General features: G+C 37.9%; 1 protein-coding gene across 7 annotated transcripts in view; it reads left to right on the top strand.

The window, feature by feature from the left end:
- ARHGAP29 (Rho GTPase activating protein 29) overlaps positions 1-20705 on the top strand; it is a 49468-nt gene extending 28763 nt beyond the window's left edge. For 3 of the 7 annotated variants that reach the window (XM_042873641.1, XM_042873646.1, XM_042873645.1), the window contains 21 exons: positions 3642-3738; positions 4073-4145; positions 7756-7816; positions 8272-8409; positions 8686-8750; positions 9141-9251; positions 9390-9470; positions 9774-9962; positions 10189-10326; positions 10820-11010; positions 12431-12597; positions 13086-13214; positions 13386-13484; positions 14226-14389; positions 14651-14839; positions 15004-15141; positions 16717-16949; positions 17579-17885; positions 17970-18078; positions 18377-18496; positions 18819-20705. In XM_042873641.1, coding sequence (XP_042729575.1) covers positions 3642-3738; positions 4073-4145; positions 7756-7816; positions 8272-8409; positions 8686-8750; positions 9141-9251; positions 9390-9470; positions 9774-9962; positions 10189-10326; positions 10820-11010; positions 12431-12597; positions 13086-13214; positions 13386-13484; positions 14226-14389; positions 14651-14839; positions 15004-15141; positions 16717-16949; positions 17579-17885; positions 17970-18078; positions 18377-18496; positions 18819-19717 — 3698 coding nt within the window. In that variant the 3' untranslated portion in view covers positions 19718-20705. Of the gene's footprint in view, positions 1-1357; positions 1662-3641; positions 3739-4072; positions 4146-7755; positions 7817-8271; positions 8410-8685; positions 8751-9140; positions 9252-9389; positions 9471-9773; positions 9963-10188; positions 10327-10819; positions 11011-12430; positions 12598-13085; positions 13215-13385; positions 13485-14225; positions 14390-14650; positions 14840-15003; positions 15142-16716; positions 16950-17578; positions 17886-17969; positions 18079-18376; positions 18497-18818 lie in introns of those variants that run through there. The other 4 variants (XM_042873647.1, XM_042873644.1, XM_042873643.1 and 1 more) reach the window with 4 other exon arrangements.
- The last annotated feature ends 675 nt before the right edge of the window (positions 20706-21380 follow it).

Below are 21380 nucleotides of genomic sequence, written 5' to 3' on the forward strand. Positions count from 1 at the left end.
GGAAACAGTTCCTAAAACTTACGTTGTAGTGAGCTAGTGGAGAGGTTGCCAGTACAGGTTGGTGGAATTGTATGGCACAGAGCCATAGGACTGGGGTGCTTGGTCAGCCTGCTGTTGCACCATTGTTGTGAGATCCCATGAATCCTATTTTCCTTTTTCCAGTTGGCATTTTATTGCTCTTTACTCCTGATTTTTTGTTTATGGTTTCTAAAGTTGTTTTTAAAGTACAGAATAATAACAAGCATTAAAGTACTTGCCATTTTGGAGGACATTGGGTGTTTTTTTTCTGGTTTTGGTTGTTTTCATTTGAGTGGTGTTTGTTTTTGAAACAGTTCTGAAGGGTTCTTGAAAGTGTTTGGGAGTTGAAGGAAAGAAAAACAGGTTGCATAGATGGTCAGATCCAACAAGTCAGCTTATCGGCTTTGTGCTTAAAAGGCAGCTAGTGAAGTATGGATTGAGGTTATATTCCTGTTGGGGGAAGTGGATGGTGGTAGTGGCACCCCATCAGCCTGTCAGATGTGAGAAAACTGACCAGCAGAGAGCAAGTTATTCACTCTGTACTTGAGGTATCCCGGCTGTGCTCGCCTCTGGCAGGGAAGTGGTGCTGCTTGCAGACCTGCACGAGTCTCTGGGGAAGGGGAGGAAGCGAGGGAGCTCTTGTTGGCTCTGTGTCCCCTGGGCCCTTGGGCTGTGTCATCCTTGTACTAGCAGGGGGACAGGAGGGCACTGTACACTGTGGTCACAGAAAGTTCTCTAAGAGTTGTCTTTTAAAGGCTCTGGCTGCACTTTAGTCTTGATGCTCAATAGCGTCCCTGCTGAGTCTCCAAAGCTTTGTGCGGGTGTCCTTGGGCACTGTGCCATCTCCTGGGATTGCAGCTTCCTGAAGTCCCATGGTGACTGCTGGTTCTGCAGCACATTCTGTGATTGATTCAGAAAGTTTTGATGGCATGACCCACAAGTTAAAACTCAGCAGTATTGGACAGCATTCTGATGAGGATACCTCAGTCTGAACATGATTTTGCTAGTTCTGCAAATACAGATCCACTTCAATGCAAGTCAGGTTTGCGTTTCAGGTACTGGCTTCCTGTTCTTAATGTACTGCTACCCAATGATTTTTCTAAGTTCATGTGCCATCTGAAGTCTTACTTTAAAGCGTTGCTGTGTTGCATACCCGCTTTGAAATGCGTAGAACTATAGATAGATAGCTGTCATTTCCAGACATGGCAGCATTACTATAGTTCATTGTTGTCAGTAGCTATTGTGTGCAGTCAGGATGTCCTGGGGAAAGAGCGTGCTTGTTTTAAAGTTGATGTTAAGTACATCAGCATTCCAGCGGTTATAAGCGAGAAGAAAGCTGTTTGTATTCAATTGAATTGGAGATTGGACTAATTTTTTGGAGGGGGAGGGGAGGGGAGATGCGATGATTCTGAAAAAAATTTCAGTTTTTTTTATTTGCTTTTTGATGGATCCTGAAAAGAAAGAGTTTCTCTAGTAGACAACATGTATAGCTTAACAAAACGCTTCCTGGAACAGGAAGGCAGAGTGAAACAGGCGGCATTTCTTTAGGGAGAGTTTATCTGTATTAATGTCTCATTAGCAAAGTGAAAGAGTTGCTCTTGTCTGAAGATTCTGCAGCTAATGGCTATAGGAATGTTGCAGAGGTAAGTGCTCTGAACATACAGTTGGTTTTTATCGGTTCTTTTAATTTTGAAGCAATTTGCGTGTCATGCTGGCACTCAAATGATTTTTCCAGTCATTAGTTGCTGTTAATCAATAGATCTCATAATAGCGGTTGCTGCTTACTGACTTGGAATGTGAAGTTGAGGTTTATTAGCAGTGTTATCTCTGAAAAGTCGAGGCTTTGAACTAACCTGATTTTTATTTTTCTTTTAAACCACTGGTATTTACAAAGTTGTCCAGAAATTGTTCTCTGTGGAGCTTTATTTAGTCTCCTTTTGAACAAATTTCCAGGGACTTCTATGTAATCGCAAAATGTAGCAGAGCAGTGAGGAGGTGGGAGAAGCATTTATGTAGCAGTGAACTGTGGCTATGAAGACTGTTAACATTTTTGTAGTGTGTTTTGTATTGCTGTAGGCTTGTTACAACACATTTTTCCAGGTCTGCAAGTAATTGTGGAAATAGCCCAAAAGACAAATACTGTTTTCTGTAATAGCTTTGTAGTGAAATGGTTGTTATAAAGTTGTTCAGACCTGTCGGCATACTGTATAAAAAGAAATGGATTCAATTCTGTTAATTCACTGGTTAAAAACTTTTCCTTTCACAAAGGAAATCTAATGGGGAGCAGATTGCTGAGCATTCTTTGTTACCCATTAGTGTTTAGGCACCTGGCAGGAAGCTTGAATGCTCTTTAAGATTAAAGTCTATTAATTAAATTTGTTGAGAAAATGTCTGTAGAATGGCCAACGTTTAAAAGTGAATTAATTTCTCCTACTTTTAGCAGTCATTATGATCCATTATTTGCACAGTAGTACTTGAAATGTAGGAAGGATAAATTAATAGTCACAGGTCTTTGAAGGAGGAATGAGTAAAAATAAAAATGATGAAAAGCTTTATGTGCCAACATGGTATCTCTGAAAAATAAGGTAATAATTACTGTACTTTAGCAATACAGATGATGAAGAATATTGTTATTTAAATAAAATTAAGCTTTTGAACATAACTCCTAATGTAGAATTTTGTCCCGAAGTAAAACAGAATTCCATCTAGAAGACTCTGCTTTCGCTCAAAGGGGCGTGCTTGACTTCTATTCAAAAATTCCTGTGGCCAATGATTTAGAAATTGAGTTTTTTGTCTTCTGCATTCTTCCTTCTTCCCCTTGTCTGGCAGTTCTGTTAATAGAAAGTCTGAATGAATCACTCTTCTCATCCCCATATTATTCCAGTTGGTTATGGAAGCCTGTTCCAGGGTCACTTCTAATTGTCTGAATACTGTTCTTGGTCACCAGTTCATTTAGTTTGTACACAAATTTTCCCTTTCCTATGTAGGAACAATGATAGCTCTGCTGCCTTTCTTCTCACTTTTAGCAGCCTGAAGGGGTTTTGCCAGATGATGAAGCAGCAGTTGAAGTTTTTGCAAAGGACGTTACCTTTTGGTAGCTTTTTGTTTATCGATACTCAAGTCAGAAGTCCTGTGTTCTGGGCATGCACAGGACTGCATACAGACTGGGAAGGGGACTTTCGAACTATTGCTGCTCTTCTGAAATTTCTACCCAGAAAAGGAGACAAGCAATCGCTCAAACATTTTGCCTTTTTTTTGCGAGTTGCTGTATGGTGTTGCTGCTGCTGTGATTTGATGCTTGATAGTAAATGTTTTTAATGTTTTTATCTTCCCCTGATGTCGCCATCATGTTTTCACAAAAAGCTGCTGTTTAATGGGGAGATGCAGGATGTGAGAAAGTAATCAGTTTGCATTGTGGAAATCGTGTTTGTTTCACAAATGCCATCTGGATGGTGTTTGTTTCTTTCCTATAGAGTTTAAGTTTTTTTTTTCTGAGCAATCTTTAAAAATACAGTAAAAATAAAATATTGCCTGTTCTGTTACTTTGTGTATGAATTTGTTGTCAGGCGTGGTGAACTTGCTTGGCTCCACCTCTCACCCTTTGGTTTTGATTTTTTCCTTAGCGGTGAACTTCAAAGAAGTTAATGAAGAAAACAAAAGAGAACTCTTCAGTGAAGTATTTTCTTCCATTGAAACATTGGCATTCACATTTGGAAACGTGTAAGTTGGAATTTAGGAGTTTTAAGTGTTCAGTGGAGCTGAATCAAATTAAGACTAAACCACGAACCCTTTTATTTTCTTTTAGACAAATATTGTCTGATACATTAACTTATATTAACCTTATCTATAATATTTCTACTGCTTTGCTATGATGTTAGTGTTTCTTCTTTACAAGGAAAGCAATGATGGTATGAAATTGCAAGGAATTCAAAACTACTTCCAAAAATGTTCTTGCAAAACTTCCAAAGAATATTTGAGACTATCTGAATTTTTGTTCTCACTGATCTGAAATTAGGGTAAGTAATGAAGTAACAGCTCTTTGTCTTTCTGGTAGTATTTCAGACTTCCTTATGGGAGATGTAGACAATGGCTCGTCGCTGGGACTTCCTGTATCTCGGAGAAGCCGGGTAGGCTAACCACATTCTATTGGAGTGTGAAATCATATCTTTTAAAGGAAACCTTCATTTTCCCTGAAACTCTATGTGCTGTATGGCTGGGACATTTTGAGTCCTCTGAATGTTAAAATTAAACCAGTGGGTGGGGGAGGGGGGCAAAGTCCTCAGAATTTCAGGTACACAAATGTATTCTAAGTGCTTAATGTTGATGATGATTCAACTGGACTAGCATTCAAATATTAGAATTAACAACCTGCTTGTAAGCATATTTGAGATTTTTAAGAAGTAAATAGTTTACACAATATACTTAATTAAATAAATGATTTGCATGCAGGAGTAGTTGAATTATATATATCTAATCTAGAAGTTAAACTGGGGTTTGATGACCTCTTTTTGGCTATTAAAGACAATTATTCTTTACAGAGTAACCTATTGTTCTTCCAGAGCCCAGACCCTACCATAGTTGTTTCAACAATTCACTAAGAAAGCTAAAAATAGCAGTGTCAGCTTACAGGTAGTCAAATGAAAACATTAGGGTTTTAAACTGCCTTGTAAACAGACACTCAGAAGGCAAGATTTAAAAAAATAAAATTATATTCAGAATTTTTGCTAATCTAGAATCAGATTTTCGAATTACTTTAGAATGAAAGTATATTAATAATTGGTGCATATGACAAATGAAGCTGTAGCAAGGTGAAAAATCACAGATTGTTGCCTTACAAAGATTTTACTTTGAGCAACTTGATCATAGCAACGCAGTGCAGTTTACAGCTGAGAAACAGACATTTACATTTTCACTGTGCTTGATAACGCATGAGAGAAAGATGGATGATCATAAAATGTCTTCTAAGGCTGTAGTTGCTACAAAATTCATCTTTCCTAAGGGCATAGAGAGGAAAGGAGACTGCTCAGAAAACTGGTTATGGCAGGCATACAAAGGGGATTAGGCTGCTGATACAAAACATGAGATAAAATAGTATACAAGCCTGCAACTCGAATAACTTTGTACTTGTTCAAATCGTTTCATTTATAATCAGTTCATCTGAAGAAGGAAGGTGATGAATTTAGTTTCTTTTTTAATCTTGTAAAGGCTTTGTAATGCAAAAATGCATACCCAAGGAATAAGGTGTTCATGATTCTAAATGTGGAGGTAAGGGAAAATCGAGTGGAAGTTAGCATACAGTGAAATCAAGAAGCAGTTCGAGTCTAGGTGCTTCAGAGCTCATCAGCTTATATTTAAAGGCCCCATTTTGTAGTGTTGTTTGCTTTTCCAAACATGGAAGGGAACAGTTTTAAGTTTTGGAGCAGGCAGGGTAACGTAGTTCAATTTCTGGGAAATCTGTCCTGTTACAACTACGTTGCATTCAGACCAATAAATACGTATTTAACACATGAAACATTTCATTTGGGTTTGCTACTCAGAGAGCAATTTGGAGGCCAACTAGTAGTTGAGTTAAGAGGAGTTAAATGCAAAATATATAAGTAGCTATATTAACTATGCGTTTTTGTAGAGGTATACGTTCAGTAGTTGAATGTAGGAGCTAGCTGTACCTTAAAAAAAAAATTAGAGCGTAGTATTCTGGTAGAATTTAACATGTAAATAGCTCGAGGGTTAATTAAGGAGAAACATTTTAGTTGCCTGCTCAATTAGGGACCTCCTAACAAGACTGTGTGCTTGAACTGCTGGAAATGAGTGAACAGTTCTCAAGATTAAAATGATTTTAGTCTTACAGAGTGCAAAGTAATTTTTTAGGACCAGAACTTCTAAGTACCTATTGAGTTGATCTAATTTGTTGTTTTATTTTCTCGTTTATTCTTTCCTAACAAGTGTATCTCACTTTAAAAGCTACTTCAAGGTGGCACTGCTTGACACTAGAATAAAAACTGGATCTGTGGAGTGTTCACATTTTCTGTGTAATGGAATATTGGTGCATTCAAAGCTGTATATCAACAAAACAAAAAATCAGAATTTAGGGATGGACTTCCTACCTATTCTTAAAAATGTCATTCCATTTCACCAAAACCTTACAATTAGATAGCTACTATTGAAGTCTTCCACTTCTTTAGGAATTGGGCTGTTCTTGACCCTGTTGTTAGATTGAATTTAGTGTAACTAGTGTATACCTTGCATGTTTGGATATATGAAAAAGCTATTTTTGCTGTGAAGTAAACGGTGATTGTACAGGGACTTTTCTTATTTATGATAAGTTCCTATTTACATTTAAATAAAAAGACAAAAACAAAAAGCCCTACTTGCACCATTACTACCATTCTCTATTTTAACTTTGTCTGAAAATAAAAACAACACCAAAATCTAAAATGGAAGCACACTCTTCTTCTAAAGCTTAAGACTACTGTGCAGATATTTCTTTGCCTTTACATTCTGCCTCCTCTCTGCTTCTGAGTTTTCCAGAATAATTAATTCATTTAAAATGATGCAGGCCTTTGAAATACATAAATATTTAAATGCCAGGGGGAGGTTTTCAGTAGGTAGACTTCTTCATTCACTTGCACTTACTCAATGGCCTGCTTTACAGCACAGCCCTACAAATAATTCTACTTGCATAAGTAAAGGGGTGGCAAAATGTTACGTCTGGACAAAGGTAGGGATAAGATCTTACACTAAGGTAAATTCCATTTCCTTATTATTGGATTACATTCTTAAGTTGTACTGATTATTAGTGCTCCGTTAGAAAGTGTTACTAGTCAGCTGTCTGCCTACAGTGCACACCTGCAAGTAATTTAGGAAAAATCATAGCTTTATTCCCCTAAGGAAGAAATCCAGGATTCTAAAGGGCTGTAGAAAGGTCTGTTACATGTATATTACAATAGGTCTGTGTAAAATGCTTTCAGAAATATAGGTAGGGAATCACAGAACATCCCATGTTGGGAGAGACCCACAAGGATCATTGAGTCCAACTCCTGGATCTACTCAGACCAGACCAAAATCAAACCCTATGTCTGAGAGTGTTGTTCAAATGCTCCTTGAACTCTGACAGTTTTAGAGCCGTGCTCACCGCCCTGTGGTGCAGACCCTTTCCCTGACCCCCAGCTGCCCCTCCCCTGACACAGTTCCGTGCTGTTCCCTTGGGCCCTGTTGCTGTCACAGGGAGCAGAGCTCAGTGCTGCCCCTCTGCTCCCTGTGAGAAGCTGAAGCTCTGGGCTGAGCGCTCATAGGGACTTCAGCCATTCCTCTAGCCCCCCTGCCATCTTCATAGCACTCCTTTGGATGTTCTCTAATAGTTCCACGTCCTCCTTATTTTGTGACACCCAAAGCTGCATGCAAAAGTCCAGTGAAAGCTACTGATGGCTTAAATATTAACCCAATGTGTTAAATCATTTTTTTCATTACAGCCTTTCTAGTCAGTTGGTTAAAAGATATGTCATGATATTCTGCTATCTGTAATGTCTCTGTTAACAGCTGTGAGAGCTTAGACAGAAACCTGTATTAGATGAGAAGAAATTACAGGAATTTCTTGCTTGATTTGCAACAACAAAAAAAAAAAACATGGGGGAGGGGCAAAGGGCAGGTGATGTCATTGAATTTGTTAACCCATTAGTTCTAGCAAGACCTGTTCTGCTTTTCTTTTCTAATTTGATCTTTTTATTTCTTGTACACCAGTCTTTTGAGAATCTCTCTGTGGAGTCTGGGGGTTCACTGCATGAAAGGGATGATATTCAAGGTGGGTCATTCCTTTAATATTTAATGAAAACAGAGTATTGTGTTTATCTTGGTCACTTTGTTTGTAACACCTTTAATTCCAGAGAACATTACCATAAAGAAATTACTATCGCAGAGGTTTTATACTTCTGTGAATAACCACTTGGAGTTGCTTTTATGGGAGAAATAAAGAAAACAAGACCCAAAGCACTTCAGTGTGTCATTGTACAGCCGATGTTTTGTTTGGTCACTTCCTTAAAGAAAGTTATGCTGACCATGTGACTAGTAAAGATAGAATACTATGACCCTTTAATTTGTTCTAAAACCTCTGTCAGTCCTGTTTAGAGTCAACTGGCATTAAAGAACAACTTGGGATGAGAGCTGCTTAAGTATTCACAGTTGGCTAATACTGGCTTTGCACTCAGTGTGTGGTCATGTCTAAAATTCACTCCTTTGTGTTTGATGCTTTATTTTCAGGACATCTTCGAGCAGAGGAAGTGGACAGCATGCTCCTAAGAAATGACAGTGGAATTGAATCAGCTCTGTCGTATGCTAAAGCGTGGTCAAAATATACCAAGGATGTAGTCGCATGGGTAGAAAAAAAGCTTAGCTTGGGTGAGTGGCTCTTTTTGGTATTTAATCAGCTTTGTCATGATGGAATTAAATCTGTTGTCAGGCCCCTGTGCTGCAGACTGTCAATAATGTGATTTCTAAATTAGAAGCTATTCCACTGAAATGGACAGAACTATTATCCATTTCCTATAATTAAAGGCCTATAATAAAGTGAAGGTGGTTCTCGCCTATCTCTTGGAGGAAGAATGTAAAAAGCATTTAGCATGCCATACAGTTGTTACAGTGAACAGTTAATTGTGTGATTTTGTTTTTTAACAGAGTTGGAGTGTGCTAAAAACTTAGCAAAAATGGCTGAAACTGCTAAAGCTGTAGTTGGACCCCAGGTGAGTAGGAGGCTTTCCTCAAAAGACAAGATTTTGGGACATTGAGGAATACATTGCTTTTTGTTTGATACAGAATTGATTTATAATGCAAGTCACCATAAAAGATCTCTTGTATTTTCTCTTCTCATCCTCTATGAAAATTTGCATAGATGTTTTTTTTCCTCTGTCTTCTATGCTTTGTAGTTTGGACTTGTAGATTTTGTGTTTTCCTAGTAAAATGAAATGTGAGAAATCAGTCGCTTTCAGTATTTGTATCTAAATGACCTCCACCACACATTAATACTTCGCTAAGCGCAATAGGAAGTCTAGTTCAGTTATACTGACATTTATGGTGCCAGCATAACTCTGCATTACCTAGAATACTAATGTTTTTTCTCTCTGTCGTTTTAGGATTATATGCCATTCCAATCAATATTCCTTAATGCTTTTCAAAATGATATTGAGAACAATCAACTTTGGCAACAAACAGCTGCTGCTCTCCAGTCTAACAAATTTGTGCAGGTAAGGCTACAGAAAATGACAAGTTATTTTTTAGATTAGATTTAGATTAGTTAGAAGTTTTCTAACAGCACAGATTATTTGAAAGAACAAATTTTCTGCTTCTAAGTCTTTTACATACTCTTAATATTTCCTATGTAGCCTCTTTTGGGAAGAAAAAATGAGTTGGATAGACAAAGGAAAGAAATCAAGGAGCTTTGGCAGCGTGAACAGAAAAAAATGGTTGGTATTTTTCATATCTTACGGTGTTAAATCTCAAATTCTTCAGAAGGTCAATGCTTTCAAGCTAGGCTGTGTCATGTTATGTTCTTCAATTCACATGTAGAATCGGTAAGGTTTAGTTGATGTAGAACGTTACTACCAATTTCACAGCTCATTGCTATTTGTAAGAACTTATTTTTCTATGACTTTGTTTAAACTACAAAGTACAGATCTATGTGTAACATCTTTTTAAAACAGCACATTAAATAACCAAGAAATAATTAAATCATTATTTTGGGTTTTTTTTTGTGTGGCAATCTGCAGCAAGAGCTGGAAGCTTCTCTAAGAAAAGCAAAGTTGCTGTATACACAGCGTCAAGATGAGTATGAAAAGGCCAAATCCTGCACTGCTCGTGCTGAAGAGGAACATCTTAGTTCAAGTGGAAGCTTTGCAAAAGATGTCAGCAAGCAGCTGGAAAAAAAACGAAGGCTAGAAGAGGAGGCTCTTCAAAAAGTACGAATTTTTGTTACCTATTGGTTTTGCTCATGCTTTCCCACTGAGATCATCTGAGCAAGTGTTCTGTTCGTAACTCTTCACTTTAATCACACTATGTTCATTTGGGCTTTTATCCTAAATGGGAATCTCCCATTACAGGCTGTGCTTTGTGTGTGTGCTTATAGTTTTTCTCACTTCTAGTAGCAAGTAGTCCGTCAACCCTTTTTACTTGTGTTTTGTCTAGGCTGAAGAGGCCAATGAATACTATAAAGCAAGCATGGCAGAAGTTGAAGAAAAAAGAAGTGATTTGGAAAGCTTTAAAAGTGATGTTTTAACGCAGCTTCGGGAACTTATTTACCAGTGTGATCTAACGCTTAAAGCTGTGAGTGTGCCTTTTAAAATACTATTGGCAGTAAGGCGACTTGGCCTAATTTTTAAGAAGAGGTATGTAAAGATTCTTAATGGTGAAGGAAAACTGCCGTACCACCACCGACATCCACCTCTGATGTCATGGATAAACATAATGAGGTAGAGACATTACTTTGAGAGCAGCCCTTGTAACATTCCCTCCAGAGGGTGAAAATTGCCTTTTTGGTAGCAACAAACCATGTTGTTTATCCTGTTCAATCCAAAGTAGGAAACCACTGGAACTCTTTTCTAGTTGGTGTATTTGTTAAGCCAGAGAAGACAAGAGAAATACTGCCTCATAAAAAGCATCTGCAGTAGACATCCAGGAATCCTGCATGAAGTCCACTCCTACAAGTTTTACTATTTCCTAGAATTTTCTAGTAGTTTTCTTTAAATTGTCTTGATACTAATTTGAGAAATACCTAGTGAGTGATATACAAACACCGGAATATTTCTTCTCCTAACAGGTAACAGTCAACCTGTTCCAGCTGCAGCATGCACAGGTTGTATCTCTTCCAGTGAACTGCCAGTCGCTCTGTGAGAGTGCCAAACTTTATGACCCTGGTCAGCAGTATTCAGAGTTTGTGAAAAGTTTGCCCAAGGAAGGTGTTCGTATTGAACCAGGTTCTTTTGAAACCCAGAGCTCCCAGATTGATGGGTGAGTCTCAAACTAATGCTGATATTTGTTTGCTTTAGAATTACATGCAATGCATAGATGTTTAGCAGTGAAACAGAACTTTTGGAAGAATAAAATGAATCCTGGTGTGTTACCATATTTTAAGGTTTTTTTTTTCTTTTACACATTTTTGGTAGTTGATTACTATGTATTATGTTGATATTGAAATCTGACTTAAATTCCAAAGCAGTGTCACTTTGCATATTAAGACTTGCAAAAACATTGACGATTGCTGTGTAAGGATTTACTTTAACATAGACACTAGTTAGCATTAAAAAAGAACTTCTGAACTCTGGTGTTTACTGGTGTGGTAGTATCTGTATGTTTCACAGTTCTACACAGGAAGGTGTTGTATTGCTTTTTAAAAGAGAACTAAATACAAAAATGCAATACTTGAGTCAGACTTGTACTAACAAAAGCCAGGAAATGCTAAGTAAAAACAGGGATTTTGTCCTTGTCTCTCAACTTCCTACCTTTTAAGACTGATTTAGACTGTATTCATAAACTTTAACCTGGGGGATTTAACTTTGCAGCTCCCCAGGAAAGCGTTAAGTATGAAATCTCAGACTTTTTATACTCTTCTAGCTCTTACTGCATAAGAATCATACAAGATTTTTCTCTTCCCGTCACCCCTCCCTTTGTTTTCTTTGACATGGCCTTGTGATTCTTTGGGAACTTGAAGTGATCATTTTTATTTTTTAGGTACACATTACTGTCACATAGTGACAGTAGCTTGGGCAAATGCATGTTTTAATGTTTTTCAGTCTATTTCCTTCTGCTGGATAGGGTAGAATTCATTAAGCAGTAGTACTTGGCTAGTAGGCCTTTTTGTTCACGTCTACATTGATTTGACTTAACTATTGCCTGTCCACATCTTGAGAGCAGATTTTTACAGTGGATTTAGGTCTCTTTCACGTTCAACATATTTGCTGTTTTTTTTAATGTTTTGTTTCACGTTTTTTTGTTGTTGTTGCTTGCTCTTTTTCATGCAGAAAAGTAGATCCTGCAGCAGTACCTGGCAAAATTTTAACCTCTATATGTTTATTTGTGAATAGTGGGTAACAGCTGGGCAGAGAATCTTTCAGAAGAAAGTGTGAGAACAGAATGGAATAGCTGCTATATTATTCTGGTCCTTCAGCAGATTTGCTGTATTTTCAAAATCTGAAAAATTAAACTTTGCAGAGATCTGAAAGGGCTGATTTACATGAAAGAAAAAAATATATATACTTAATTAAAAATAAATTGCCATACTGCTTTTTAATTTTGGCTTTACTAATGACAGGGCAAATACAAATGTTCATGAGCAGCAATGAAATGAAAAATCTTTAGTGGGTTGGGATGGAAAAAAAAATCATTTAATTCTGTATTATTCATGCTTCTAATTACTTTCTTCTTTTTGAAGGGTTTTTAATAAGCAATCAGCCAACAGTATCCATACATCACACGGTAACTTATCTCACTGTTCAGGAGACTTTCCAACCCAAATGTTAGATGATGTGGGAAGTCCAATCTATCATCGCTCCCAAAGGATTGGTGAGAAGAGATCTTCCAGCAGCACAGATATCCAAGGTAGTTCTATTTCAGTTAGAGTTCGGTCTTTAAATAAAAATACCAAGAAAAACAGGTGCTTGATGACTCACCATCAGAAACAGCACCAAAGAGGATAGAATTTGAAGCCTGAAAGCAGTTATGTTCTCAAGCATCAGAAGAAATGGAAAACTGTCTGTATGCATAGCTTAGATTCTCTGACCAGAAAGGTGAAGTGTAACTCAAACAGCAGGTTCTGTTAAGCTCAATGTATTAAATTATCTCAATAAATATCAGCAATGTGGTCATATTTTTTTTGTAAATATTATATTGATTTTAGCGTTCTGAAAAAGTATAAATATCAAGTTCTTTGAAATCCATTTTTTTCATACTGAAGTTTTTACAGATACATGTATGCTGTTCATATAACTGTAGCAGTATTTTCCTATTTTGAATATAACTATTTTTTGTATAAGATGATTGTCATTTTGTTCTTCACATTTGTAATTGGTGGATTTTATTTCTAAAAGTGATGCGAGGGCCACCGCCATTCAGATCTTGGTCAGTTGGAAACCAGAGTGGAGGAATGTGCAGTGATTCTGAAAGTGCAGGGGGAAGCAGTGAGTCACGATCTATGGATTCTCCATCTGCTAGCCCAGGTACAGCTACAGTTACTGCTATACTAATTTTTAAGTCTTCACTTTGGACTGTTTAAAATTAATGAAGATGCGTTGTTAATTTAGCGAATGTTGGATAGAGCCTATAATGACAATGGGCAGATGGGTGGAAGTGATATTTTGAGCTTCCTGAATTTTTCTGTCATCTTCTAGGGGATTTTAAAAGACGACTTCCACGAACGCCTTCTACTGGTACTATGTCATCTGCAGATGATCTTGATGAAAGAGAACCACCATCTCCTTCAGACTGTGGTAATGTTGTTTCCATACCTGAATTCCCCAAAAGATGGCTGTTGTCATGTAGTGTAACTCTTCCCTTTAACGAGCTTGAGAAAAATACACTAAATGTATTGTGATTACCAGCACATTTGTTTAATCAGCGCTTGAGCTCTTAAGAAGTTTAATTTTAAATTTTTATCTGTAAAACAAAGGATTTTTGTTTTCAGAGTTACTGATAGCTTGGATCAGTCATGAAAAGCACCAGTTGGTATTGTGTTTTAGAACACTTTAGGTACTGTTCTAATGTTATCATAGAGGATTGAGAATTAGTGTGTTGGTTTTTTGTGGTTCTGTATGGGTTCTTCTGTGACTGTGTTCTCTTCCCTTTTGTAATGTGTATTTGTGAAGTGCTTCTAAAACATTACAAGCCAAACTCTAATCACCTTTCATATTCTAATAAAGGATTTTGAAATAGATAGAATGAAACTTGCATGAATAGTTGCCTAATCTCCAATTACTCCAATTAAATATCCAAATATTTTCACATGCTAATGACAGAGGAGAAAACTGGCATATTTAAAAATGAAAAACTGTTTAATTCCACTTCTATGTAAGACAATATGATAGTTCATCTGTTACGCAGTCTGTTACGTTTTTGCTTCCTTGTGATTCTGCAGCACAGTTCTTAAAAAAATAATAAAAATTAAAAAAAAAAGAATAGGTAGCATATCTCGTTAATAGGTATTACAGTGACTGAAACAAAGTCCTTTCCAGGTTTAAATGATCTGACATCTGAAACTGCAAATTCCCCAGGACCTTTTAGAAACACAAATATGTCCAAAGCAGCGCAAACACACAAACTACGGAAGCTGAGGGCTCCGTCTAAATGCAGAGAGTGTGACAGCTTAGTGGTATTTCATGGAGCTGAATGTGAGGAGGTAAGTTGAGAAGTATTTTAAATTGCTACTTTGAATTTATGTGAAGTTGAGAATTTTGTAAACTTTTTTTCTATGTAAAAAGTACAGACTTTGTGGGTCATAACATTCTCACGATCAAAGACCTCACTGACTAATAAATCTCCTTGTTTGCTTATGGGGATGACAAATCTTTGTTTTTCCTTGTGTGGAGTGGCAAACACCAACGATATTTCTCATGGTGTTAGATTGTGTCATACCATGTATTTTTTCTCTCCCCCGTAGTGTTCACTTGCATGCCATAAGAAATGTCTAGAGACATTAGCTATTCAGTGTGGACACAAAAAACTTCATGGAAGGCTTCACTTGTTCGGAGTGGAATTTGCTCAAGCTGCTAAAAGTGTCCCTGATGGCATTCCTTTCATCATCAAGAAGTGTACATCTGAAATTGAAAGCAGAGCACTGAATGTCAAGGTATGGTCAAGTTTCTTCATAAAAATTAACATATAAAAATACTTGGGGAGGGGACAAAAAGAAGTCACCTTTCAAGATGATAATTCTGTACTGTTAATCTCATCTATGTTATATGCTTGCTTATCAAATTAAAATTGATCTGTGCTGGTCTTTTAAAATTTCAGGGTATCTATCGTGTGAATGGAGCCAAATCAAGAGTTGAAAAGCTTTGTCAAGCTTTTGAAAATGGAAAGGATTTGGTTGAGCTCTCAGAACTTTATGCACATGATATTAGCAATGTTCTCAAGCTGTATCTTCGCCAGGTATGTGCTTAAGAGGTCAAATGGAAAATCAATGTAATATAGCATATTTCTTCAGTTCGAGCAGAAAAAACTCCTAGCAATCCTGCAACTGAAGGCTGTATGAATTGCACTAGAGTTTCTTAATTTTTTTATAGAGCATGTGATAGGGGCAGAGAAAGCTGTGAGATTACTGACAGCTGGTATTACAATCTAGATTCCATATGGGCATGAGGTGTCTTAAATGCCAGTACCATTTACAGAATTAGCTTTTATTTATCTTTTTGTGGTAAAGCCAAATCTTTTAAAACTTTGGTTGCTGTATTTGTGTGTTTTATGTGTACATCAAAACATCCCCCTATTTTTGCTTCAAAATGCAAATGGATACTAAGATAATGCAGTTAATTTATGCTAGTGAAGATCCACTGAAACATATTGGCCTTGATGATGTCCTTATCATGGAGAGACTATACATCTTTTTGTTTCCAAATGGGAATGTAAAGCTTTAGGATTAAGTTTTCCATCACTGTGAATCTGATGACTAGGATGTTGCCCTGTGAGATAACTGAGTCACTCTAAAGACTTGTTGATCCTGAAAGGAACATTCCTTAGGTGCATGATTTGGTCCCATCTCTGACACTAGTTGTTAAAAACGAGCCCTCTTGGGAGCATTCCAATCCCATGATCAGTGTTAAATTAAGTACTTTTGTAAAGCTACAAAGATTAACTGGCTATTTAATCAAATCAGAAGGTAGCGTATTATATACGACTTAGTGGAGTAGTTAGAGATGTTGTGCTGTATTTTAAATATGGCTTAACTCTAAAAATAGTTAACATGTTTTCTTGTCTTTTTACTTCCTTTGTAGGTAATCTGTCCTTTTTTTTTTTTTTTTTTTTTTAAGGTAAACCTGCTCATTTTAAATGTAGGAACAACGCTAAAAACCTGCAAGACATTTTAGAATCCTGTTTTAAAACCTATTTGACATCATTATTAATGCTTTTAAGCTTTTTTTATTTAAGCTTTTCTGTTTTTCCTACTTTTTTGCTTTTTTTCTAAGCTGGCACAAGGCAAATAACCAGTCTATATTTGAGTTTGTTTTCCTTTGTAATTCTTTTTAGTTTATTAATATTCACTTTGTAGTACATTGCTGTTTTACTGAGACAAAACTTCAATCGTTTTTTTAAAATAACTGTTATATGACCAAAATCCAGTTTGAAAACCGGAATATGCACCAAACTGGATATCACATGTAATATATTCTCAAAGAAAAGATGAATAAATACTGTGTTTTATCACGTATTGTTCTGTATCTGCAATGTAATGTCTTCCCTCAATCGTCTTGAAATCTGAACCTGTGTTAAGTGCTCAGTCTTGAAGCTCTTGTAGCAAAGTTCTAGCAAAAGATGTATGGAAGGAAGTACAAGAAGGAGTTTCTTTACCCAGATTTTTTTTTTTTAATAAGCTATGGTTTGAGCCACTAAACGAAAGATCTTCTAAAAAAGACTACACTAGACCAGACAAGGTTGAAGAAAAACTGGAAAGAAATAAAAGTTGAAATTCAGGCTTGAGTAGTTTCTGACATGTTTGTGTTTCTTCAGCTTCCAGAACCCTTGATTTTATTTCGGCTTTACAATGAGTTCATTGGACTTGCAAAAGAAAGCCAGAGTGTCAGTGAGGAATTGGATGCTAAACAGGCTAGCCCCAATTCAAAGAAAAGACAATCAATCTGTATCGAGCAGAATAGAATCATCATTAAAATTAAAGATCTTCTGAAACAACTGCCTGTACCAAACTATAACACTCTTCAGTACCTTGTTGGCCACCTTCACAGGTAAGAAAAGACTTCAACTGCCAGTTGATGCTGAAAGTTGATGTATGCAGCATAGTGTGCATTAGGAAACTCTTGTACCTTTTGAATGACAGTAGAAGATGCATTATTTGTACTTGCCACTGTTTTTTCCTAGAAACAGTTGTGTGGTTTTGAGTGTGCTGCAGTTGTGTTCTTTGGTCATATACTACATCCTTATGCCAATAGAGAACGTAACGGTGGTTCAAAAATAGCATAACTAATGTTATAGTTTGTCTAAGCATACTTTAAACCCAACAAACTTAAATGTAGGTCTTTGAGTCATCACATTTCTAGATTCTAGTCTTTGTTTCCCAATCTCCCTTCCCTTTCCTCCCACCCCTCCTCCCAATTCCTCAAAATTCCAGATAGTCATTAGTGATGCTAAATAAAGTTTTAAAACACCACACCCTGTGTGGAAGGGGCTTAGTCTGTGTTCCTGTTAAGAGCTTTCTTCAGTGATGGTTCTGCTTGCTACCCATCCAAACCCACCTTAAGTTTTTTTTAATCATCTTTTAGCCTCTTCAGATATAAATGAAAATTAGTGTCTAAAATACTTCTGAAGTAGTAAAACCCTCTAATTCTTGGAGTTTTTTTCATCTCTTCTTATGCAGGGTTACAGAACAGTCTGATGAAAATAAAATGTCAGCTAGCAACCTTGGCATAATATTTGGCCCAACTCTGATCAGGCCACGCCAAACAGATGCTACAGTTTCTTTATCATCACTTGTGGATTATCCGTATCAGGCCCGGGTGGTGGAGCTGCTCATAACATACTATGAGAAGATATTTGATGTTTCATTGCAATCGTTTCTGAGCACATCACAGACTGAAGAAAATGCCATTACAGTCAGAGTTGCTTTATCAGCAGAAGAGAGGGAGCCACAGCAGCAGAGGAAGTCATTTGTTGCCGTAAAGGAAGTGAGTCACTTCTCTTGTACTTTTCTGAGGAGGAATGTCTTTTCCCTTGTGCTCATTTACTTTTGCTCTGACTTCTGTTAACAGGGTGTTCTAATAGCTCCAGGTGAAAACAGAGCTTCAGAAACAACTGGATTACTTTTGGAATCGAACAATAGCAAGAATGCAAAAGAACAAGTAGATACATCTGTAACTGGTTAGTGGGCTTTTATGTATTGAGTTGGTAAATAAGTAGCAGTCCTGGTTTATTCAGATCATAATGCTTGTTGCTCTTCATAAGCAGATTACATCTTTTTAAGGGCTTTTGGTTAAAAAAAAAAAAAAAAGTGTTTAAAGAATCAGTTTAAAGTACTTGTTAAGAGAACACAACAGTGAGTTGTTGTGATTTCAAACAAAATAAATAAACATGTGGTGACTATGTGTTTCTGCAATCTACTATGATGCAATGAACCAATATTGAGTAATTAATGTGTTTTGACTATTGTGTCCTCCAGAACATGTGTCGCTGCAACTTGGTGGAGCTAAATCAGAGGGCTCTGGAAAGAGTAATTCTCTACTAGGATCATCAGCTTCCAACACTTTGGACGTTCATATTTCTGCTCCCAAAGAGCCAGGTAGGTGCAAAATCTGGAAGTGTTAAAATCTTAGAAATGAAAAATAATTAGGAATAGTAAAGCACTAGCAAAAGAAAAAATAATATAAAGTAGTGTGCTGTCTCTGATTTCTTCCTCCTTAGTCACATCTGTACATTACCTGTTTTAACATTATAGAAATAGTAATATTTGGCTATTGTGGGATACTCTTAGTAATGAGTACAGGGTATGCCTCAAAGCTGTTATCCCATTACTGTACCACCTGTGAAAGGGTCATTGGTGAAGCTTGCATTCTGTTTGTAAAAATCCTGAAGATTTGAATAACATCTATTTGTGTTTCTAGGCGATGCTGTGAATCCAGCTTCAGAAAAAGACAGCCGTTCTTTTGTTTCTGCAGGTGAAGAGAGCTGTAAAGTTAACTTATTTCCTGCAAAACCTAATCGTCAAATTACCAAAGTTCCATTGCGGGTTCCAAGGACAAAACCAGCTATTCGTCCCGTGAGCTTACCTGTAGACCGAATACTTCCTCCTTGTGTTTTGAATGAGAGAAATTCACGAAATGCAGGAGCTGTAAGTCCAGAAAAGCTTGGCAGAAGCCCTACTATTGAAGAAGTTTCAGAGGTTAAGGCACTCCCTGCTGTCAATACATTCTGCAGACTTTCTTGTTGTGACACTCAGATGCTGCAAAAAACCTGGGACAAACAATATAAACAGTATGATATCACAGCAAGGACAGCAATGATTGTGACAAATGTGCCCCAGGAGAACCGAGCACTTGAGAGTGGAACTGCAGGTGCCTTATCTTCATCATGTAGTAACAATTCAGCTAATGCCATTCTTGCTAGTAAGCCATATTCTCTTTCTGTCAGGTCAGGAAGGACAGCAACAGATGGGAACAGTTCAGATGCCCATCCTCTTGCTGCCTTCAGGGCACCAAGAACACTGCAACCACCCCCAGGGACATTTTATAAACCACCTTCCAACAAATCCAAACAAAGTGAAAAGAGTTCAGTAGAACAAGCGAAAGCTTGTGCATCAACCAGTGTTAGCTCTGTGCTTCAGCAGGATACTGTGAAATTGGCTAGGAGCTCTGCGCTTCCATCGGGCAATCCTGGACAAAGCACAAGTGAACAACAAACTGGCTCAGAGGATACTCACTCCACAGATCTAAAGCCTGCTTACCAGAGACTAAGGCCAAAAAGGATCCAAGAGCTAGAACACAGGGAAGCTCACTTTGTATAGGGTGCAAATTCCTTTTGGACTGAATGCAATGTGTTGATCTTGCCAGGGAAAGCTTCGCTCTGACCCTTTATCCTTTGCTTTCCCTTGAGAATCCTACTTTTGTGCCATATGGGAGTTATTTTTTATATATGCTGTCTTTTAAAAGTGGGGGGGAGGGGGTGTGGAATTGTGATGGTAATGAGTCAAATTTTTTCTTGTAATTCAGTGGATTTTCATGAAGATTTATTGCATCCCATGTCTAGATACAGCAAATTTATTCATTGAGTAAGATACACAGCGCTTCGTTTCATTGTATGGAACGAAGTGCTTAACTATAGAGGAATGACTATCACATGTAGCAATGAAATGACCTATTTTTCATAATAGATGTTATTAATAAAATTTGAAGGGCTGGTATTCAGTGTCTAAGCATAAACCAAAGCTTGTGCTTTACTCTATAAAAGCATTTGTTCAGTTTTTTAATCTGTGCAATTAAGGCTTTGCTCCTGAACAGACTTACATGCTGGCCAGCATGGCCCATTATTATGTATCATATGTGTATATTTAGGCGAATGTGGTTATCTGTTGCCAGTTCTCTATGTTGTCACTTTAATTTTTTGTTGTTGTTGTACAGCAAGGATGCACTTACTGAGCTTCACCATTCAGAAGCAGCAATTGAGCCACATCTGGGATTTCTTGTGTAGCTTAGTGAGTGGGACAAATGTGCACAGTCCTTTTTATGGGTGCCCTTGTGGGGAGACTCAGTTGCAGCGGTGCTGTCTTTCGCAGCGGACTGGAACGGCGGTGGTTTGCTTGCTATAGATCAGTTTCACCTTAAGCTGGTGCAACTGAAATGAAGAGCGCGGCTTCCAAGTTTCAGCAAAAAACCTGAAAATAACCAAAAACCTACAGCAGTAGGTGCATTTAATGGTTTCCACTGTGTTTGAAATGGTTTTTACGTGTACACTGTTGTATTTGCTTTGAAATATATTAACTTGTTAACAGTTCAGTGGCTCTGGTTTCTCTATGTGGGTACCTTCTAACTCACTGAAACACGGACCGTTGTCCTTTGCGATGGCAGGTACCTCCTCAGGACGAGACTTCTGTCAGTTGCTGACCCCGCCATAAGGCTGTGCTGCGAAGGCGCGGTGAGGCGCTTCCTGCCCGCGTGCAGCGCGCCTCAGGGGGCGCGCGGCGTGAGGGCCGTGAGGGCCGGGAGCCTCGCGAAAAGGACGCCGGCTTTCCTTTTGACCGACTGGAAGTGTTTCTGATGGCTCCCCCGTTCGTGTTGGTTCTGATGCAAATTTCTCCACGTGTTGTTTCAAATCGCCTCTGCGCGACTAATTGCTGCGACTCAGCGAGTTGCGGTGTGAGCGACCCCCGCGGCTGCCTTCGCGAATCTTCCTGCGCCGCGTTTGCTCGGTAATGAGATTTTCTGAAGTTGTACCGCACTGCCTCATCCCTCTTAAAGCTTTGGCAGAGCACAATCTCCGTAATTCCCTGACCTAATTAGTGGTGACGGCTGTTTGTTTAGCGGGGCCCCTAAAGCGGCCGGAGCTGCCCTTCTGACGGCATCTTTCCAAAGGCAAGTGTTGTTTGCATCTGAGGAAAAATCTCAGGGAGTATCAGCTTGTGAGGAGAGGGTGTCGTGCTCATCCCAACAGAAAGGGAGGATTTTTATTCG

This window comes from Lagopus leucura, unplaced genomic scaffold, assembly GCF_019238085.1.
Source record: "Lagopus leucura isolate 7727_CA_CO unplaced genomic scaffold, USGS_WTPT01 Super-Scaffold_100009, whole genome shotgun sequence".
In the NCBI taxonomy this organism is placed as follows: Eukaryota; Metazoa; Chordata; class Aves; order Galliformes; family Phasianidae; genus Lagopus; species Lagopus leucura.